At 50.2% G+C, this 19,480-nt stretch overlaps 1 protein-coding gene across 3 annotated transcripts in view; it reads left to right on the top strand.

The window, feature by feature from the left end:
* GNB1 (G protein subunit beta 1) overlaps window positions 1–19,480 on the top strand; it is an 89,917-nt gene that overhangs the window by 44,579 nt on the left and 25,858 nt on the right. For all 3 annotated transcript variants that reach the window (XM_044236951.1, XM_044236948.1, XM_044236949.1), the window contains exon 2: window positions 16,466–16,568. In XM_044236951.1, coding sequence (XP_044092886.1) covers window positions 16,512–16,568 — 57 coding nt within the window. In that variant the 5' untranslated portion in view covers window positions 16,466–16,511. The remainder of the gene's footprint in view (window positions 1–16,465; window positions 16,569–19,480) is intronic.

Here is a 19,480-nt window from a genome sequence, read left to right as displayed (position 1 = left end):
TGGTGGGAGTGGCTCCTGCGCCCCTGTAGACCGGCCACACTTGGAAAGTGGCCAGGCCTCCTTTGGAGATTCAGACGCATTCTTGTACATGTCTGATGGCAGAGTCTGGGTAGGAGTACTTAGAAGCTTCTGGAACTGCAGCGGTGGTTTTTACTATTACTGTAATTTTTCTAGTTGGGTTCAGTAGGATTCAATGTATTTTCCAGGAGGCATTGCTAAGGAATTTTTATTTTATTTTTAAATTTTTTAATTAATTAATTAATTAATTAATTTTTAAAAAAGATTTTATTTATTTATTTGACAGAGAGAAATCACAAGTAGGCAGAGAGGCAGGCAGAGAGAGAGAGAGGAGGAAGCAGGCTCCCTGCTGAGCAGAGAGCCCGATGCGGGACTCGATCCCAGGACCCTGAGATCATGACCTGAGCCGAAGGCAGCGGCTTAACCCACTGAGCCACCCAGGCGCCCGCTAAGGAATTTTTAAAAAGAAACTGAGATCAGAGTTTTTTCCACCCTGAAAAGCCAAATACTTAGTTAACACAAAGTGCTGAGCAAAATGACGTGGGACAAGCAATGGTAATAGGACGTGCCGGGTTTGTGAGCTCCTTCAGCCGTGGGGAAGGTAGGTCGTCGCAGCCTGGATGCAGTGCGCGGAGAGCCTTTTTTGTCTGTTGCAGACGATTTTTCATGCATTGGAGACCAGACCAGACGCACTTCTGAATTAAGGTAATGCTGGTGCAGTTGATCCTGTCAGGTTTTAAAGCACAATGTTTAAATTTCTTCAGGGTTTCTTATTTTAATAAGCTGATCTTTGTACAGTTTTGCCCGTCTCTTTTTTAAGCTTATGGCTGGTTTTCAGAGCAGATTGTTCCTGAGCAGCATGTTTTTTTGAAAGGCTGTATCCAGTGTTCAGAAGAAGAGCTCAAGTCCCAGCCTTCTGAACCGGGCGGGGTTTCTCCAGCTGTTTTCATTAGGGAGCAGGAGAGCCCTCGTTCCCATCAGACCTTGGCTGGAGTGCGGCAGATTGTGCAGGTAAAAGGAAGGCCACGTGATTCATAGAAAACTCCCTATTAATTTGTGCGAAGTGGGAGCAGTGCAGCACATGTGTCACGGGGGCCGGGCTCAGTGGGTCTGGTTGAGGGTACAGTTCTTTTTGTAATTCTTGGAACTCTGTAAGTTGAAAGAATTCTTTCTTTTAAAAGATTTTACTTATTTGAGAGAATGCGTGCGCACATGTGCACCTGGAGACAAGGGCAAAAGGGGAGGGGGAGGGAAAGGGAGAGAATCCCAGGCAGGCTCCTTGCTGAGGTGCCGAGCCCGGCTCAGGGCTTGATTCTACAACCCTGAGATCACAACCTGAGCTGAAACCAAGAGTCAGGTGTTTAACAGACAGAGCCACCCAGACAGCCCAAGTCAAAGGAATTTTAAAAAGCAAAACTAAATTAGGAACACGTCTGTGGCTCAGATGGTTAAGCGTCTGCCTTTGGCTCAGGTCATGGTCTCAGGGTCCTGGGATCGAGCCCTGCATCGGGCTCTCTGCTCAGCGGGGAGCCTGCTTCCCCCCCCCGCCCGTCTCTGTGCTCCCACTCTCTCATGTGCACACGTGCTCGCTCTCAAATAATTAAATAAAATCTTCAAAAACAAACAAAAAACCCCCCAAAACTAAATTAAGTGACTTCATTGCTTGAACAATTGGTCGTCCCTATGCAGAAGGTGAACTTGGCACTGTAGACAAAATTTAACTCAAAGTGAACCTCAAAGTCACCCTAACTAGAAGACATTGAAGATTGTTAAGACTTCAAGTTTGGCAAAGATTTCTTAATTATGACATCAAAGATAAAAGCCATAAAAGAGAACATTTATAAATTAGTCTTTGTCAAGATTAAAAGGCTTCTGCTCCTTCAAAGACACTGTTAATAAAATGGAAAGACAAGCCTCAGGCTGGCGAACGAGGTAGCACGTGACACATCTTAGACGACTTGCATATGGAGTAAATAAAGAACTCCTAAAACTCAGTACGGAGGAAGCAGGTGATGTGAACAGACGCGGCAGTGGAGAGGAGCGAGAGCAGAGAAGCGTGATTGAAGAGATGGCCAGGGGGGCCTGGGGGCCTGAGTCGGCCAGGCCCCTTCCTTCAGGTCAGGTCTGGATCTCAGGGTCCTGGGATCGAGCCATGTCGGGAACCCCTGCTCAGCGGGGAGTCTGCTTCTCCCCGTATCCCTCCTCCCTGCTTGTGCTCGCTCACTCGCTCCGAAATAGATTTTATTATTTATTTGGCAGAGACAGAGACAGTGAGAGAGGGAACACAGGCAGGGAGAGGGAGAGGGAGAAGCAGGCTTCCTGCTGAGCAGGGAGCCCGATGTGGGGCTCGATCCCGGGACTCTGGGATCATGACCTGAGCCGAAGGCAGACGCTTAACAACTGAGCCACCCAGGTGGCCCCCAAACAAATAAAATCTTAAAGAAAAGAAAAAGAAAGAGAAAAAGGAAAGGGAAAGCCAAAACCATTAGCTATCGGGAGATGGAAATTAAATCCGTAAGGAGACCCCACTGTCCACCTCCTAGATGGACTAACAGGTAATCATGGCAGTGCTGACGAGGACATACAGGAACTGGGCTCTGAGGCACCAGTGGTGGGAGAGGGAAGCGGTGCAAGCACTTTGAAGACAGTTTGGCACTTTCTTAAAGTGTCGAGCCTATGCCTCCATATGTGCTCCCTGCTCAGTGTGTCCCCAGAAGAAGCGGAAGGAGATGTCCGTGTAAGACCTGTCCACGCCGCAGCGCGGATGGGTGTCAGAAAAAGGCCGAGCAGGCGGAGCCAGACCGTAAGAAACTACGCTGTAGGACTCTGTGTGCCCACATTTCGGGAGCTGCACGCTGGTGCATGGTGACAGACAGCAGATGGGTGGCACCTGGGGAGGGGGGGATTCCAGAGGGGCACCGAGGATGATGGACATGTTCGTTACCTGAATTGTGTGGCTGGTTTCAGAGATGTGTCCGTGTGTTAGGTATTAAGTGGTGCATATTTCTTGTGTGATTTGCATTGCAGTGAGGATATTTTATGTTTTAAAAACTAAACGAACAATTAGAAAGCGATGCGAGCAAGTCTCATCTCTGCCGGGTGAACCCCCAGGATTTTGCGGGTTGCCACTTTCAGTTGTGTTCTTGATTTCTGCCAGCTCCACTGACTGGCCAGGAAGTCTGGCAGGTGAAGGAGGAGGTAATGTTCTCAAGTAATTTCAGGCTAAAAAGTTTTGCTACTAGTCTTACAAGTCCTACTTGGGGAGAGTTTACTGTAGTCCCGTCAGGTTTTAGAGGCCTCACATGGCTTCTCAGACCCCTCACAGCATGTGAGGTGTGGGTCCTGTAACTGTCTCCACTTCAGACCAAAAAGCAGAGGCAGAGAGAGGTGAGGCACTTAGCGGAGGCCCCCGTGACGAGAGGGTCAGGACTGGGACCGTGGACGAGCAGGCCCCGGGCGCATGGCAGCCGCGCTGCCCCCAGCCGGCCGGTCCTGCTCAGTCGGCTGGACGCGCAGAGGCCAATGGAAACAGTTTCTGGGGGAGACCCGGTGGTGTTCCTCCTCGTTTCAGGAAGTAGTTGTAGGAACAGATTGTGTGATGGAGTGCAGTTAGCATATCGGGGAGCAGAGTCTGGCCCAGAGCTTGGGGGTGAGGGCCTCTCACAGGTGCTTGAGGTCGTTCCCTCCATCGTGTGTCCAGCTCTCGCCACGCTTCCCTGCCGGACCTTTCTTCTGGACGGGTGCCATTGTTTCTTTGAGCACGTTAATTGCGTATGACGTTCGGCTCTAAGATAAGTCAAGTGCGACCTCTTGTTTGGCCTCCGAGGTTTGCAGGGGTTGGGTTGACTGAACGATTTTGGTCCCGTAGGGTGCGCTGGGTTCTGTGCGGCACGCTGGGCGCGCAGCCACGCTGCAGGCTTAGCAGGCGAGACGCGGCGAGGGGGTGCAGGGGCACAGGTGGGTTTCCGTGGGGCACCAGACACAGGGTTCGGGAGAAAGGCTCACTGGCCCTTTCCTGTGACTCCAGAGGGAGACAGAGCCTCAGGGAGGGTAACTCCTGCCTGCTCTCCGGCACCCACTTATCCTGGTCTTCCATCCGGTTCCCTGAGCTGCCCTGCCGCTCTGCGGCCTCCTACCCCGGTTACTGTTAGCCCTGACTGTGGGGGGCTGGGCGGCTGATGGCCGTGCTGGGAGGAGGTGCCGCAAGGAGGGGCGTGGGACTGAGCAGGTATGAACGGGGGCGCCTCTCTCCGTTTCTGCTAGGAGGACGGAGGTTGGCTTTGTGCAGGGAGAGCCTGGTTCCTGCTATTCTAGAAAGACACTGAAGTGAACCCATCCCCAGATGAGGGTCTCCCACTGGAGGGAAGAGGGGAGGAAGGGCTCAGTGCTGTGCTGGCCCCTGCGGTAGTTGGTGGCCACTGGCCACGTGTTGACTGAGGAGCACTTGGAGTAAGGCTGGTCCAAATGGAAATGTAAAACACACCCTCGATTTCAAAAACTTAGTATGACAAAGGAGCACGAAATACCCGTTTGTGATTGTTTTATATTGTTTACATGTTGAAATAACATTTTTGGTATTTCAGATTACATAAATATATTACTAAATTAACATTAACCTAGGGCGCCTGGGTGGCTCCGTCGTTAAGCCTCTGCCTTCGGCTCCGGTCATGATCCCAGGGTCCTGGGATCGAGCTCCGAATGGGGCTTCTTGCTCAGCGGGGAGCCTGCTTCCCCCTCCCCAGCTCCCCCTGCTTGTGTTCCCTCCCTCGCTGTGTCTCTCTCTGTCAAATGAATAAATAAGTAATCTTTACAAATAAAACTAAATTAACATTGACCGATTTTTTTTTAAAATTTTTTTTTTTTTTTACTTTTTTAATATGGGTACGGGAAAATGAAAACGTCCACGTGTGGTTCACGTTGTGTTTCTGCTGCATGGCACTGGCGAGCTGACTAGACGGGGTATAAGAGCCCGTGAGGAGGGGGCGCTGCAGAGGACACCCAGAAACTCTTATCCCCGATGAGTGGGCTCTCCTGAATTGATGGCATTTAGCTGGAAAAGCAATTTTTTAAAAAAGATTTTATTTATTTGACAGAGATCACAAGCAGGCAGAGACAGGGAAGCAGGCTCCGCATGGAGCAGAGAGCCCGATGCGGGACTCGATCCCAGGGCCCTGAGCCCATGACCTGAGCTGAAGGCAGCGGCCCAACCCACTGAACCACGCGGGCGCCCCGGGAAAGCAATTTAAAGGTGCTTTCCCTAGAAGTGGAGAAGCTCTCTGGCCGCAGGGGCTGCGCGCGGCTCTCCAGGTCGGAAGGCTGGCCTGAGCTGCCAACTTCCGTTGCGTCCGTGTCCGAGAGCTTGCCCTGGTGGGGTGCTGTGTGCGTGCAGGTGACAAGGAAGTGCAGCGTGGTTTTATGGTCCTGTGCGCATCGCGAGCCAGTCAGACTGCTTAGGGCGCCCGGCTTGGGTAACTCCAGGGTCGTCTCCGTTGGAATTGTGGGCATTTGGGACTGCATCCGCCTCTCTTGGTGACCACGTGTACACTGGGTAGGACCTCTTTCCGCAATGGTGAGGACACGGTTTGTGCTCCTCGGTCACAGCTATGACCTGGGAGTGGGTCGTAAATCCCCTTTTACTTCTGAAGCGATTCGGTGTCCACATGGTAGAATCATCAAGATGTTCTGAGTCAGATCCTTGAAAGGACACTTGGCTGTCCCTCTTCAGACTGGTGCCTGAGGGAAGGAGTTTGTGTTTGCACCGCAGCGTCCTCTGTCCGCGGCAGGTGCTCGGTGAGCGGAGGGGAGGCAGTGAGGAAGGGGCTCGTGGCGCAGGGCCCGGCGTGCTGCGGACGGGAGAGGAGCTCTCCTTCGCCGACGCGGGCCGGACGCGGGCCTGGTCAGGAAGCAGCAGCCCGCGCGGCTCCCCGTTGCGACAGGAGTCATCTGCTGGGGAAGAATCCCAGAGCTGTTGGGGGAAAATCAAGACCTGTTCAGAAGAAGTTAATAGGTATTGATGAGTGTGAGTCATGCTTTTCGTTTCTGTAATTTTGGGGGGCGCTGCGAGCTGCAGGCTGGCTGGCTTCGCCGTCCCTTCTGAGGAGCAGCGCAGACGGCTCTGCTCACCTGGACGTTGGCTCCTCGGGGTGTCCGTTGGACCGTGTTCACCGCTGTCCGCGGGAACGCGTTTATACGGCCTGTACGGTTGTGTTTCTGCTCTCAGGGCTCGCTTTTCAGACTGTGGACAAACCTTGGCCATTGCCTCCAGGCGGGAAGGAAGAGTCAAGCGGCCTTGCGGGGAGCGTGAGGGCAGCCTGGGCACAGGTGGACAGAGTCTCCGTGGCCGAGCTCCTATGGACGTCTGGCTCTGGAAGGGGCACATGGAGCGGAGTTGTGTCTGGGGGGCGGGGTTGCTCGAAGATGAGGGACACTCGTCAAGGGGCTGGAGAGGGAAAAAAAATGTCCCTTGAAGCTCCTGGGCTGAGACAGGCTGTTATCAGCGTGTCCTACTTCTCTGGCTTCCCAGGCCTGTCGGGCGGGGACCGTGTAGGAAACAGAGCTGGGCCGGGCGGTCTCTTCCCTTCCCCGGGGCCCCTTCCGAGCAGCAGCAAGGTAAGGGAGCATGCAGGCTCAGCTCCCTTGGGCTTTGTGAAGTGCTGGGAGGTCCCCAAAGGGTCCTCCAGGTTCCGTTTGGTGTTCTGTCCGCTGAAGTAGGAGGGGGACGAAGTTTCAAGTTCTTGTCTAATTCAGGTGTTTAAATAAGCCTGAGTTTAAGGTTATTTAGTACAGCCAGAGCATAACGAAGTGCCTTCTGGGCTCGGGTCTCAGCCGCAGAGGGGAGATCATCAAGGGGACGCTGTCATTCGGAAAGTGTCACAGGAAGATGCGTGCATGGCGCCACCACTGTGGCTCTGAGGCCAGCCACCCTCAGAGGTCAGCCTGTGGCAGGTGTGGCTGCCCTGCCCAACGGGAGGCCCCTTTCACTGGGGTGTCAAGGCGAAAAGACGAAACTCCAGCAGGACCAGTCAGACGAGGCACCCACCGCAGACTCAGGTCTGGATTCCGTGAAGGAGCAGCGCCTCGACCCGAGAGGATGGCGGTCGCAGCAGCCACGCGCACCCACGTCCTCTTAAGGACTTCAGCAAGCGGTCGCACGCTAAGTCGTACAGTAAGACCACTTGTGGTCCCGGGACCTGACTTGAACTGAAGACAGGTGCTCAACCCACTGAGCCACCCTGGTGCTCCTAGATTTAATTTTAACGTGTTCTGAAGTATAAACTCTTTATGGTAATTTTTAAATGTGGCATTGCATAGCAGCCTGCAGATAACTTGCACGTGTAGGTGAAGAGCGCCTTCTGAGCAATGGGTTTCAAGGAACCTAGGAATGTATTTATTTATTTATTTTATAAAGATTTTATTTATTCATTTGACAGAGACACAGTGAGAAAGAGAACACAAGCAGGGAGAGGGGAAGAGGGAGAAAGCAGGCCTCCCACCGAGCAGGGAGCTGGACGTGGGGCTCGATCCCAGGACCCCGGGACCATGACCTGAGCCGAAGGCAGACGCCTAAGGACTAAGCCACCCAGGCGCCCTGGAACCTCGGAATTTGTAGTTACCGATACTGCTGCCTGCTCAGTCAGACACATCTCTGTGCATACGGGGGTCGGGGTGTCTTACAAAAGTGATTGGTCTTACTTCTGGTCGGGAGGGAAACTGTGCTCTACACTCGTCCATGCAGCTCGGTTGCCTTCCCGCTGCTGCCAGGGGCATGGCTGATTCTTGTCGGACAGTAGTTCTTTCTGGTGCGCACAGCCCCGCTCTGACTCCTCACTCGAGCTCTGGCAGGAGCTGGGCAGGGAGGGTGTGCGTGTCGGGGTGGTACAGCTGCTCACGGGGCGGCGGGCTTTTCCACCGCGTGGTCTCGGGGTGGAGCATGGGCTTCCAGAAGGAAGTGTTGGCTTCCCACACATTCAGTGTGAGTGTGAGTGGCATCTGGCCATCCGTGACTTTATGAATTATCTGCTGCAGCTTGTGTTGTCGTGTGAAAACCGTAAGAACCATTCTTTTTCTTTTTTTTTTTTTTTAAAGATTATTTAATTATTTATTTGACAGAGAGAGAGATCACAAGTAGGCAGAGAGGCAGGCAGAGAGAGAGGAGGAAGCAGGCTCCCTGCTGAGCAGAGAGCCCGATGCGGGACTCGATCCCAGGACCCTGAGATCATGACCTGAGCCGAAGGCAGTGGCTTAACCCACTGAGCCACCCAGGCGCCCCAAGAACCATTCTTTTTCAAAGGTAGTAAACTGAAGTGAGTGAGGTTCCTCCTATTTTCTGGAGTGTCTGCTGGGGACCCTGGGATGGTCAGACCGTTTGTAGAGCTAATAAGTATTTCCGTGTATGTAGAGATTGTGTCTTGTGTCTTATTTTTCTGTTTATGAGACTAACATGATTGTTGTATGAAGTTACTTCTACTGAAGATGATTAAGTTTTTTATATCATCCTAATGCTTTAGGGGATCCACTTTGAATGGGGTTAAACAGTAAGTTAAGAAGAACATTATACTGCATTGTCCATAAGTGTAAAATGTGCTAAGTAGAAGTGTTCTGTGTGTGCTTTACCTAATAGGAAGCCACTTACCTAAGTGGAGGACTGTTTGAAATTTGTGTCAGAAAACTGAGTTGCAGGGAAATCTGAGGAGACATCCGAGATGCTGAGGGCAGACTATTTAAATAAACTGCGTCCTAATAGAGTAATTTGCAAATATCATGTAAAAGTTTGCCCATCGCTAGGCCAGAGCCAAATGAGGGTGTAGCATGTGATGCATTTCCTTTCTGCATCTGCATTACCATTTGGTTCCCCGTAAAAAGAACTAGTCACGGTTTACTTTTTATTTCATTGAATATTCTGATATCTGCTATTTCATAGAAGCTAATTTCATGGTAATATATCATCAAAATGTAATACTAATTTTTATCCCTTTTGAAACACAGATATGGAAACGTCCAAGGTTGACCATTTGGTTGTTCAGACAAATTTGGGGATTACTGAGGTCGAGTCTTCCTTGCAGCCAGCTGGAGGGGTAGGCAGTCTGTGTCATTGCAGGAAAACACGGGAGGACACTGCGCGATCTATGTGGGGGACGCCTGTGCTCCCAGACTTTTTTTCTTTAAGATTTTATTTATTTGAGAGAGCGAGAGAGCGAGAGAGCAGGGGGAGTGGGAGGGCAGAAGAAGAAGGAGAGAGAGAATCCCAAGCAGACCCCCACCCAGCGTGGAGCCTGACCTGGGGCAGGATCCCATGACCCTGAGATCATGACTGCAGCCCAAGTCAGGAGGTGCACACTCAACCACCTGAGCTACCCAGTGCCCCTGTGCTCCCGTGCTTTTAAATCAAGAGGTTTGTGACAGATTCATCACGTGTTCGTAATGTAGTCAGACATACCAAGAAATACTGACTTTGAAAAAATTTATTATAAGAATATTCAAACGTAAATAAAAAATATTACGTAATCACCCATCTCCAACATTTATAGAGTTTTGCCAATTTGATTTAATCATCTTCCTCCTTCCTTCCGTTTTATCTTGGAGTATTTTTTTTATTTAAAGATTTTATTTATTTATTTGACAGACAGATCACAAGTAGGCAGAGAAGCAGGCACAGAAGCAGGCAGAGAGAGAGGAGGAAGCAGGCTCCCTGCTGAGCAGAGAGCCCGATGCGGGGCTTGATCCCAGGAACCCGGGATCATGACCTGAGCCGAAGGCAGAGGCTTTAGCCCACTGAGCCCCCCAGGCGCCCCGGTAAGAAGTATTTCTAACACTGTGGCCTTTACTCCTGCTCTGACAACAAAGAAAGAGCTCAGCTCTCAGGCCACCAAACACCCAGGCCAAATTCACATTTTCCTGATTTTCTCTGAAGTCTATTCATTTGGATTTTGAATCAAGATACAAAGTTACTAACATGAAAACAAAAACAGCTGTCCTCCTGGAGAACCGAAATGCATATAGAAGTTAATCGTGTAGGAACTTCCTCTTCCGACTACAGCAGTGGCTGACTCACAGCCAGCCTCGTTGATGCCTGCCCTTGCCTGTTCTCTTCCGTTTTGGTGGTTGTAAAGCCGACTTCACACACGGCGTTCCGTTGTCGGGCACGTTCGCGTACACCTTCCCGTGCGGGAGGCTGCAGACCAGCTCTGGGGGCCGAGGAGCCGCCGTGCTGGGCTCTGCGCACCCGCTTCAGCCACGGCCCCTGTCCTCGAGCACGGGCTCCTGGGTCGGCCGCCTGTGTTGCTCGCAGATGTGCTAAGGCGGTGTGTAATGGAAGGAGGGCGTCTCTGCTTTCTTTTTCTGAATGAAAAAGACAAACTGATGAAATCGGTTTGAATTCCTCATGTGAAACTTTTTTGTTGTTGTTTTAAGACTTTATTTGACAGAGTGAGAGAAGGAGAGAGCACAAGCAGAGGGAGCAGCGGAGGGAGAGGGGGAAGCAGCACCCTGAGACCATGACCTGAGCTGAGGGCAGAGGCGTGACCCACTGAGCCACCCCAGGCGCCCCTCATGTGAAACTCTTTCCCTCAAAATGCTGCTTCGACTTGGCGATGACGGGGGCACTTTTGTGGCTGAACTAGCTAGCCAGCTTCTTCCCCTGATGCGTAGTTTCAGAGGCACGTGAAGATGGCAGGAGACCTCGCTGAAACGGACGAGGGGCCGAGAAGGGGCGGTTGGCGGAGAAAGCCGGTGCCGCTGGTATCTGTTGCAGGGAGAATCCGCGCTTAGGGGCCCCCGTGGGGAAAGAGGGGCACTGTATCTCCTACAAGAGCCAGTGCCCTAAGGTACCCCACTGGCTCAGTTGATGGAGTGTATGACTCTCGACCTCGGGGTTGAGTGCGGAGCCTTCTTAAAAAAAAAAAAGAAAAGAAGGCTCCACCGGCCTGCGACTCAGCCGGTGAGAAACCGTCCTTACCCTCACCTCCTGCTTCTCTCCAGGGGGCTTTCGTTCCAAACAGCCCTCCCAACCGCCTCCTCCTCCCTTCCTTCCTCCTTCCCTAGAGCACCGTTCCTTCCCTTTATTTGTTGGACTTGCCTGTGGTTTTACTGTGGCTTGTCCGGAATTGCAGTTCTCTGCTCTTCCCAAATAAACCCTCTTTTGGGGTAAAATAACTAGCAGTTTGATTTTAAAGGCTAACAGGTGCTACCGCTGTCCCGTTCGGGGCGGCACCGCGGGCCCAGGGGCAGCCCGCAGCTGGCGTTGGCGTCTCCGGCTGCCTCCTTTCTGCCGGTGAGACCACGTGTGAGCACCGTGGCGGCTCCGCCGGAAGGTGCGCTGCTCAGTCCAGTCGCTGAAAGGCCTGCGGAGCACGTCCCAGTTGTGTCTGTCGTAATTTTCATTTCAGCCCTGCGATGTGGGGAACACCGTTCCCCGAGGGACTGGACTGAAAAGTGATTCGGTGTCACATTCCTAGTATGTGTCAGAACCAAAACTGAGGATCATTTTTTGATAGAATCACCCCATTTTGTCATTAACAAGCCTTGCAGCGTGAATGTCCTTGTTAGTGACTGGGGTACTGGGGGGTACCCTTGACGTTCCTTCCCACACCTTACCGGGGTCTTGATGAGAGGGAAGGGAAGTGATGGGGCCACCTGAAGCACATTATGTTGCAAATGTGAAATATTTGAATAAAAAATTTGTGTTAACACTTTGACTTACAAAGATTTTGGATATAATCTGAATTAGGGCAGATCATACACTTTCAAGTTATTTAAATTTCTATGAAAAGTATTTCTAGGATAGACGTTCTAAATAAAAGCTAGTGGCAATGTGGGTCATAAAGAACAGATATGAAACTCTCAGCAGGTCCTGTCTTACTGGATTAGATGGGCGAAGGCACTGAGTCAGCACGGCCAGGGCTTAGCCTTGACTTTAGCAAGGGGAGAAGGAACCCGGGCCACGGAGACCCGACGGTGGGGTTTTCTGAAGGCTTTGGGAACCTAAGGACAGTGAAGAGAAAAGCAAAGTGATTCCATGTAAGTAACACTTTTAAAATGTACATTTTCTTTTAACCAAAATAACATAAACTGCATTATCAGTGTTCAGAAAATGAAGAGGAAAATATGACCAATAAGTCTAACAAAATGCTATTAGTCTTTTTAAATGTCTTTTTTTCCACTAAAATATATATTTTAATCTTCTAAAATAGCTAAAATTAGGGACTCCTGGGTGGCTCACTTGGTTGCGCGTGTGCCTTTGGCTCATGTCCCGGGATTTGGGCTCCCTGCTCGGCGGGGTGCTGGCTTCTCCCTCTCCCTCTGCCTGCCGCTCCGCTGCTTGTGCTTTCTCCCTTCCTCTCTCTCGCAAGTCAATAAATAAAATCTTTCTAAAAAATAACTAAAATTATTACACAACTTTGTTTTTGTTTTAATATACACCAGGCAGTTTCCCAAGTGTTGATTCCGTCTTCCTTACTGTTCTTAGAGATACATAATAGTTCTTCCAGTTAAAAGTTAACGTTAAATATTAACGTGTTTTAACAAACACGTTATGTTTTAACAAAAAACATTGGGTTTTTTTTTTTAAACCAAAAGTATGGACAAAACAGTGTGAATACTTCTTGGCGTCCGGGCCCAGATAACCTGTTAACATTATTTTAAAAAGAAAAAATACGTGTATGTGTAAAAGATAGTGTGGCGAAGAAGAGCTGCCACTGTCCCTGCTTCGTTCTCCGCAAACAGCCGCTGTTCGTGTTCTCTCGTGTGCGCAGAAAAACCATTGCTTACGCCAGCGTATGTGTTTGTTCTTTTTTGTGCACAGAGAGACACGTGCCATCACACATACACTGTTCTGTACCTTATTTATGTCATTTACTGGATCCTCATAGAAGAGCTTTTGGGGTGAACTTTTAATTTATGGGAATTGGGAGGTTTTTTGCTTCCTCTTAGTTCCGCCGGTGTCTGAATGTGTGCGCTGCTTGCCTGTGGGTGCCAGTTTCTCTTTGGGGCAGCACTGACTGTGACGGTGCTGTTGCCTGACCTTCCACACTCAGGCTGTGACCCCCAGGGGCGTGTCCATTAGCTTCGAGCAGAGGGTGTACACGCACATCTCATCAAGGTGGTCCTGGGCAGCACCCACTCGGGGACAGTAAGGCCGGTGTGCTGGACACCCTGAGTGCCCCTTCATCAGTGAAGTCTGTCCATCCATGAAAAAACTTCTTTTCCAGATGTGATTTCAGAAAATACACCTTTGACGTGGAGAATAGAGAATGTAATTTTAGAAGATTTTTAAGTGCTTAACCATAGGTTACTTTTTCTCACCAGACCAGTTGTCTGGATTAAATAGGTCCGAAAGGACTTTTGTCTTTATTGCTAGTAGCCACAGGAATACCTCTTCTCTTGAAAATGAACAGACATGGATTTTGAGTCTCTCTCTTGAGACTCCGGTGCGGACACTGATTATAGAGGGATCGTAAGTAAAAGCATTAGTCATTTATGATACTTACTGATGAAAGAGAAATAGATCTGGTTTTGTTCTCTTTGCTTGTGACTAAAGATTCAAGCCAGCAAGTATTGATATTATTGCTTCTGAAATTTTATGGGGTGACTGAAATAAATGGATCTTCTCATTTTAAACACACTTGGGGGGCACCTGGAGGACTCAGTCGGTGAAGCATCTGCCTTCAGCTCGGGCCGCTGTAGTCGGCTTCTCCCTCTCCCTCTGCCCCTGCCCTCCCCTCCACTTGTGCTCTTTCTCTTTTTCTCTCTCTCAAAGAAGTAAAATCTTAAAAAAAAAATACAGACACTTGGGTTTTCAATTAATTCATTTCTCTAGTTTAGAACAGTATAGCGGCGTGATTATCATGTATATATTCTTCTATGATATGTTTAAAAAGAACATGGAACGAAAAGAAGGATTTAAACGTAAGATCTCAAGGGTCATCTCACCTAACAATAGAATTTGGGTCTTTTATCTAAAGACCCAGCATCTCAGAAAGTACTTCCTGTTTACCTAGGTCCTAAGAGTTTGCTGTTTCTCGTCCTTACTTTAAAAATTAACCTTAGTTTTTTAGTGTTGAAGTTATAATCAGAAGTTATGTTTGTTGACTAAAACTAACAAAGTTTTTTTTCAAGATTTTATTTATTTATTTGTCAGAGAGAGAGAGGGAGCACAAGCAGGGGGAACAGCAGAAACAGGCAGAAGGAGAAGCAGCTCCTCGCTGAGCAAGGAGCCCAGCGCCGGACCTGCAGGACTCGGTCCCAGAACCCTGCGACCATGACCAGAGCCGAAAGCAGACCTCTAACTGCCGGCGCCCCGCAGGCGTCCCAGTAATCTAAGATTGTATTTATTTTAGAGAGGGAGCGCATGCCTGCCCATGGGAGGTGAGGCAGGGCAGAGGAGAGAGCGTCTCGGGCAGACCCCCACTGAGCACGGAGCGGGGCTCCCTCTCGGGACCCAAGACCGTGACCTGAGCTGATACCTGCAGTTGGACGCTCGACCGACGGAGCCACCAGGCGCCCTCCCACCATTTTAAGAGATTTTATTTATTTGTAAAAGTAACAATTCCGTTTACCCCACGCCAACCATTAGCTGTGACTTCTCTTCAGCGCTGGTTTTGGAGGGCTTGAGTGAAAGGGCTCCATTACAGACCAAGAGCAGTTCCCTGACACGGGGCGGGCTGCGGGGTGCTGCGGCCGGCGTGCGAGCCCCCAGCGCCGGGTGACCGTGCGCGGCCGCGGTGGCAGGGCGTCCTGGCTGGCGGCACGCAGCAGTCCACAGCGCGGGGGACACGGCACCCCGGCTTCCCAGCTCTTTCAGAAATTACCTCCTCTTCTCTTGGCACTGTCCCCGTTGCGTACGTTACTGTCCGTAGGCTGCAGCTCTGAGGCGTCTGTCCGCGCAGACCAGAGAGAGCACTGGCCAGTGGCGTCGGGTCAAGTGTCTGCAGGGTGGCCGCGTCCACGTCGAGCTTCGGTAATGCTGCTCTTCACCGGGGAGGCTCCAAGTATCTTTGAAGCCTCCCACGTGCTTCCAGCTCCCACTTAAAGTAATGGCTTTAGAAACAACTATTTTGGTCCAAAATATTTCTGAATCTGTGTCAGCATGTATCGCCTTCCCCGAGGCGCCTTCACATCCCGTCCCGTCCTGTAGGGCCTTTCTTGGTGGCTCTGCAGACTGTCATTGAAGGTCAGGACTGGTGACGGGGATTGTTTCCTGGAGGTCCTGCACGCACCCCCCTCGCCCCCTGCCTCCTGCCTGGCCTATTTTCGTAGCTATGAATCGATAGCACAGCTGACAGCAAGAACTCAGAACCCAAACACACACTGTCTAAAGATACTCCTTAGTGGGAAAGATATTTTTTGTTTTCATCAGTAAGTTTACATCAAGTTTCTATAATGTAAACCATGTAAATTTATTCTAAATGCTTTTGTGCAGAATAGGAAGATTTACCTAGATGCGGACTCTAACAGATATGCTTCCTGCCCCCTCCAGTTTCCCCCAGACAGGTTTCAGTCTCAGGAAAACAGCTCTTGGGAATTAAATATCTGGTGTATGTAGTATCAGCCCTGTCACTTCTGCATACAGTCTCCGGTGTGTGTTTGCAGAGCACGTTGAGGCCCTTTGCGGAGCCATAGTTGCGTGCGGGCGCTCACCGTAGGCTTAGGCGGTCGAGATGTCGGGAATTACAGCTTCAGCTTTGAGATCCATCGGTCACGACCATGACTGCTGTAACGTTCATGCTCTTGGTCGGAAATACGACCCCAGTTACGGCATTCCCTTGGGAAGGTAGGTCTGGTCTAACAGGGAGACTTTGCTTGGAGTCTGGTTTAAGGAGACTGGGGCGGCAGGGCTGTTTGTTCTGAGCCTAATCCGGCCTGTTCCTGTCAGGGTGGAGTTAGTGCTGCTGTTCCTGGGACCCCATTTTGGCCGGAGAGTGGGATGTCCGGGACCAGAGGCGTGTTGGATACCACACGGAGTGCTCTCAGAATTGCTGTGTAAACAGGCTAACATCCGTGGGGCGCGGCGACGGAGGGGTCCTGGTTTCGAGAGCATCGGCAGGGTGCTGAGGTTCGGGGCTGTCCAGTCGCCGCTCTGCTCGCCTCCTGAGCGGACGGCCCCGGCCGGCCGTGTGAGCTCCTCACGGCAGTCTGACGCTCTTGGGTTTAGAGTGAGACTCCGATCCTTCCGGGAAAATGCTGCTTGACACAGTTTTTCCTTCTGCATCCCACCACCATCTTCTGAGTGTGTGTTTGCCACCGTCACTGAAAGGCTGGGGGCAGTACTGATCGCGTCGGGCCGGTCCAGCCCTTGGTAGAACCGTACCGGTTCTGGTGAGCGCCGAGGAGACGTGCTCGGACCTGTGAGAGAAGAACAGGTCTCACGGTGCCGTTCCCTTTCCTCAGCGGCCTCGTTCGGCTGCTCAGCCCTTGTTTATTAATTTTCCTCATGCTTGTGTCTGTGTTTCAGATCTCCGTTTCCTTGAGGTGGCACTGAGGAGCACTGGCACCCGAAGATGAGTGAACTTGACCAGCTGCGGCAGGAGGCCGAGCAGCTTAAAAACCAGATTAGGGTACGTAGCTACACGTGTGCTTGACTTAGTTTATGAACCCTTCAGATTTCAGGTAAGATGTTCCCTCTTGTGGGAAAGGGACGTTTCAGAATGACTACGTGGTATCTCGGGTTAAAACTGAATTTTCACTGGAGAGGATATGCTCATGGAGCCGGATATTTGGCCTAGGATGCGGCTTTCAGGGTTTTGTTTTCCAGTATGTCATTATTTGAATATACAGACAGTGTTTTCACAGAACTTATAAATGTCTCTCTATGTATTTTTTTTCTTAACCTTGGGAACTCATTCCCCCCATTCACGACATTTTCTTGGTCACTGCGTAGAGTGTGGTGTCTGCTTAGCCCTCCCTTGTGACTGTTGAGGACAGGAAATGTGTTTAGTTTAGTTTTTTTTTTTTTTTAAGATTTTATTACTTATTTATTTATTTGACAGAGCTCGCAAGTGGGCAGAGTCAGGCAGAGAGAGAGGGAAGCAGGCTCCCTGCTGAGCAGAGAGCCCGATATGGGGCTCGATCCCAGGACCCTGAGATCATGACCTGAGCCGAAGGCAGAGGCTTTATTTAACCCACTGAGCCACCCAGGCGCCCCGACAGGAAACTTGTTTAAAAACAAGAGTATTAGCAACAACAGGGGAAAGTGTCTCAGGTGTGCCCAAGGTGTCCTAGAGAAGGGTCCTGGGACGGATGCTGGCATCCACAAGCTCTGACAGGCTGTTAAATGGGAGTGGACACATCTAGCTGGAAAGAAACAGAGCTACCGTGTACAGCCAGTAGCTCCCAGAGTTCTTTTTTTTTTTTTTTTTTAAGATTTTATTTATTTATTTGACAGACAGAGATTACAAGCAGGCAGAGAGAGAGGAAGCAGGCTCCCCACTGAGCCGAGAGCCTGATGTGGGGCTCGATCCTCGGACCCTGAGATGACCTGAGCCGAAGGCAGAGGCTTTAACCCACTGAGCCCCCCAGGCGCCCAGTTCTGCAGCTTTAAATCCCAGCCTGGCCAACCGCAGAGCCCATGCACTTCTGAAAAGGCAGGGCCGGCAGGGTTCCGGGGTTCTGAAGACACGAATTCTGCTCCCCTCCCGTTTTGTGAGACAGAACTTGTAATGAACATTTTCTACAGAAACATTAAATACAAGTACTTGTTCCTGTTCTCACACTGTCCATAAGAAGACAGTGACAAGGAGGGGTCGACCTCCAGAGAACCCATTCTCTAGGACACTGAGGCAGATTCGTGTCCACTTGAAGGGGCTTCTTAAGGCCCAGCTTTCTTCAGAGCATCATTTTTTCAGTGTATGTCTAAACAGCAGTTTATTTTTCTGAGTCTGCTCTAAGGATGGAGCTTTATCCCCTTCAGATGACCAGCTCCGTGTTCAGAAAGCCTAGTGGTAACTGGGGAAGGAAGCATCAGCATCATGGTAGCCAGCTTTTTTTCTTACGCCTGAGAAAAGATAATGGAATTTTTAAAGATCTATAGCCAAGAGGATACAAGGTATCTTTCAAATTTCAAATTCTAAGATTCAAAAAATCAATACACAGGGCACCCTAGGCATCTCAGATGATGAAGTGTCTGCCTTCAGCTCAGGTTATGATCTCCGGGTCCTGGGGTAGAGCCCGGGGTTGGGCTCCTAGCTCAGTGGGGAGTCTGCTTCTCCTTCCTCTCCCCACGCTCATGCTCACGCACCCCTCTCTCTCTGTCTCAAATGAAGAAATCAAATCTTAACATTTTTTTTTTTTTTAAGATTTTATTTATTTATTTGACAGAGAGAGATCACAAGCAGGCAGAGAGGCAGGCAGAGAGAAAGGAGGAAGCAGGCTCCCTGCTGAGCAGAGAGCCCGATGCGGGCCTCGATCCCAGGACCCTGAGATCATGACCTGAGCTGAAGGCAGCGGCTTAACCCACTGAGCCACCCAGGTGCCCGAAGAAATAAAATCTTAAAAAAAAAAAAAAAATTGGATACAGCTCAATAAAAATAAGCAAGACTTGGTGTTTTTAATGGTTTGCTCTGATCAGATTTGTTTAACATTGCCTGTCTACTTCCAGAATATAGAATTCAGAATTTTGTTTTTCTGATAGCTATAAATTATTGTTTAGAAGTTGTTCATCATGGGTTCAGATCTGTGCATAGCAGATAAAGAAAGTTTGTGTGGGGACGCTTGGGTACCTCCGTCGGTTGGACAACTGCCTTTGGAGCAGGTCGTGGTCTCAGGTTCTGGGACTGAGTCCCGCGTCACTCTCCCTGCTCAGCAAGGAACCTGCTTCTCCCTCTGCCTGCTGCTCCCCCTGCTTTTGCTCTCTCTCACTCTCTGACAAACAGATAAAAAAATCTTTTAAAAAAAGAAAGAAAGAAATTTCGTATGGCATAGGGGAAAGACATCGAAATTTGGGGAAAAAACAAAGCCTGCGTGTTCACGTTGCATCTCTTGCCCCTTCATTGTGAATGGCAGGTTCTTCCCAGGGCCGGGGCTGTCGCGTGAGCACCTGTGGATTTGGAAGTGTGAATAGACGGTGCGTGGCTGGCGCAGGCAGGGGAGTGTGTGACTCTTGGCCTTGAGATTGCAAGTCCGAGGCCCATGTTGGGTGTAGAGGACTTAAAAAATGCAATCTTTGGGGGCGCCTCGTTGGCTCCGTTGGTTAACTCCTTTCAGCTCGGGTCGTGGTCCTGGGATCGAGCCCTGCATTGAGCTCCATGCTCAGCAGCGAGTCTGTTCCTCCCTCTCTCTCTCTGCCTTCCCTGCTTATGCGCTCTTATGCTCTCTCTCTCTAAAAAAATGAAAAATAAAATCTTTTATTTTTTCTTATTTTTAATTTATTTTTTTTTTAAGATTTTATTTATTTGAGAGGCGTGTGCACGCACAAGTTGAGGGGAGGGGCAGAGGGAGAAGCAGGCTTCCCCCTGAGCAGGGAGCCTGATGC

This window comes from Neovison vison, chromosome 2 (genome assembly GCF_020171115.1).
Source record: "Neovison vison isolate M4711 chromosome 2, ASM_NN_V1, whole genome shotgun sequence".
In the NCBI taxonomy this organism is placed as follows: domain Eukaryota; kingdom Metazoa; phylum Chordata; class Mammalia; order Carnivora; family Mustelidae; genus Neogale; species Neogale vison.
This window is presented reverse-complemented; position numbering and strand designations above follow the sequence as displayed.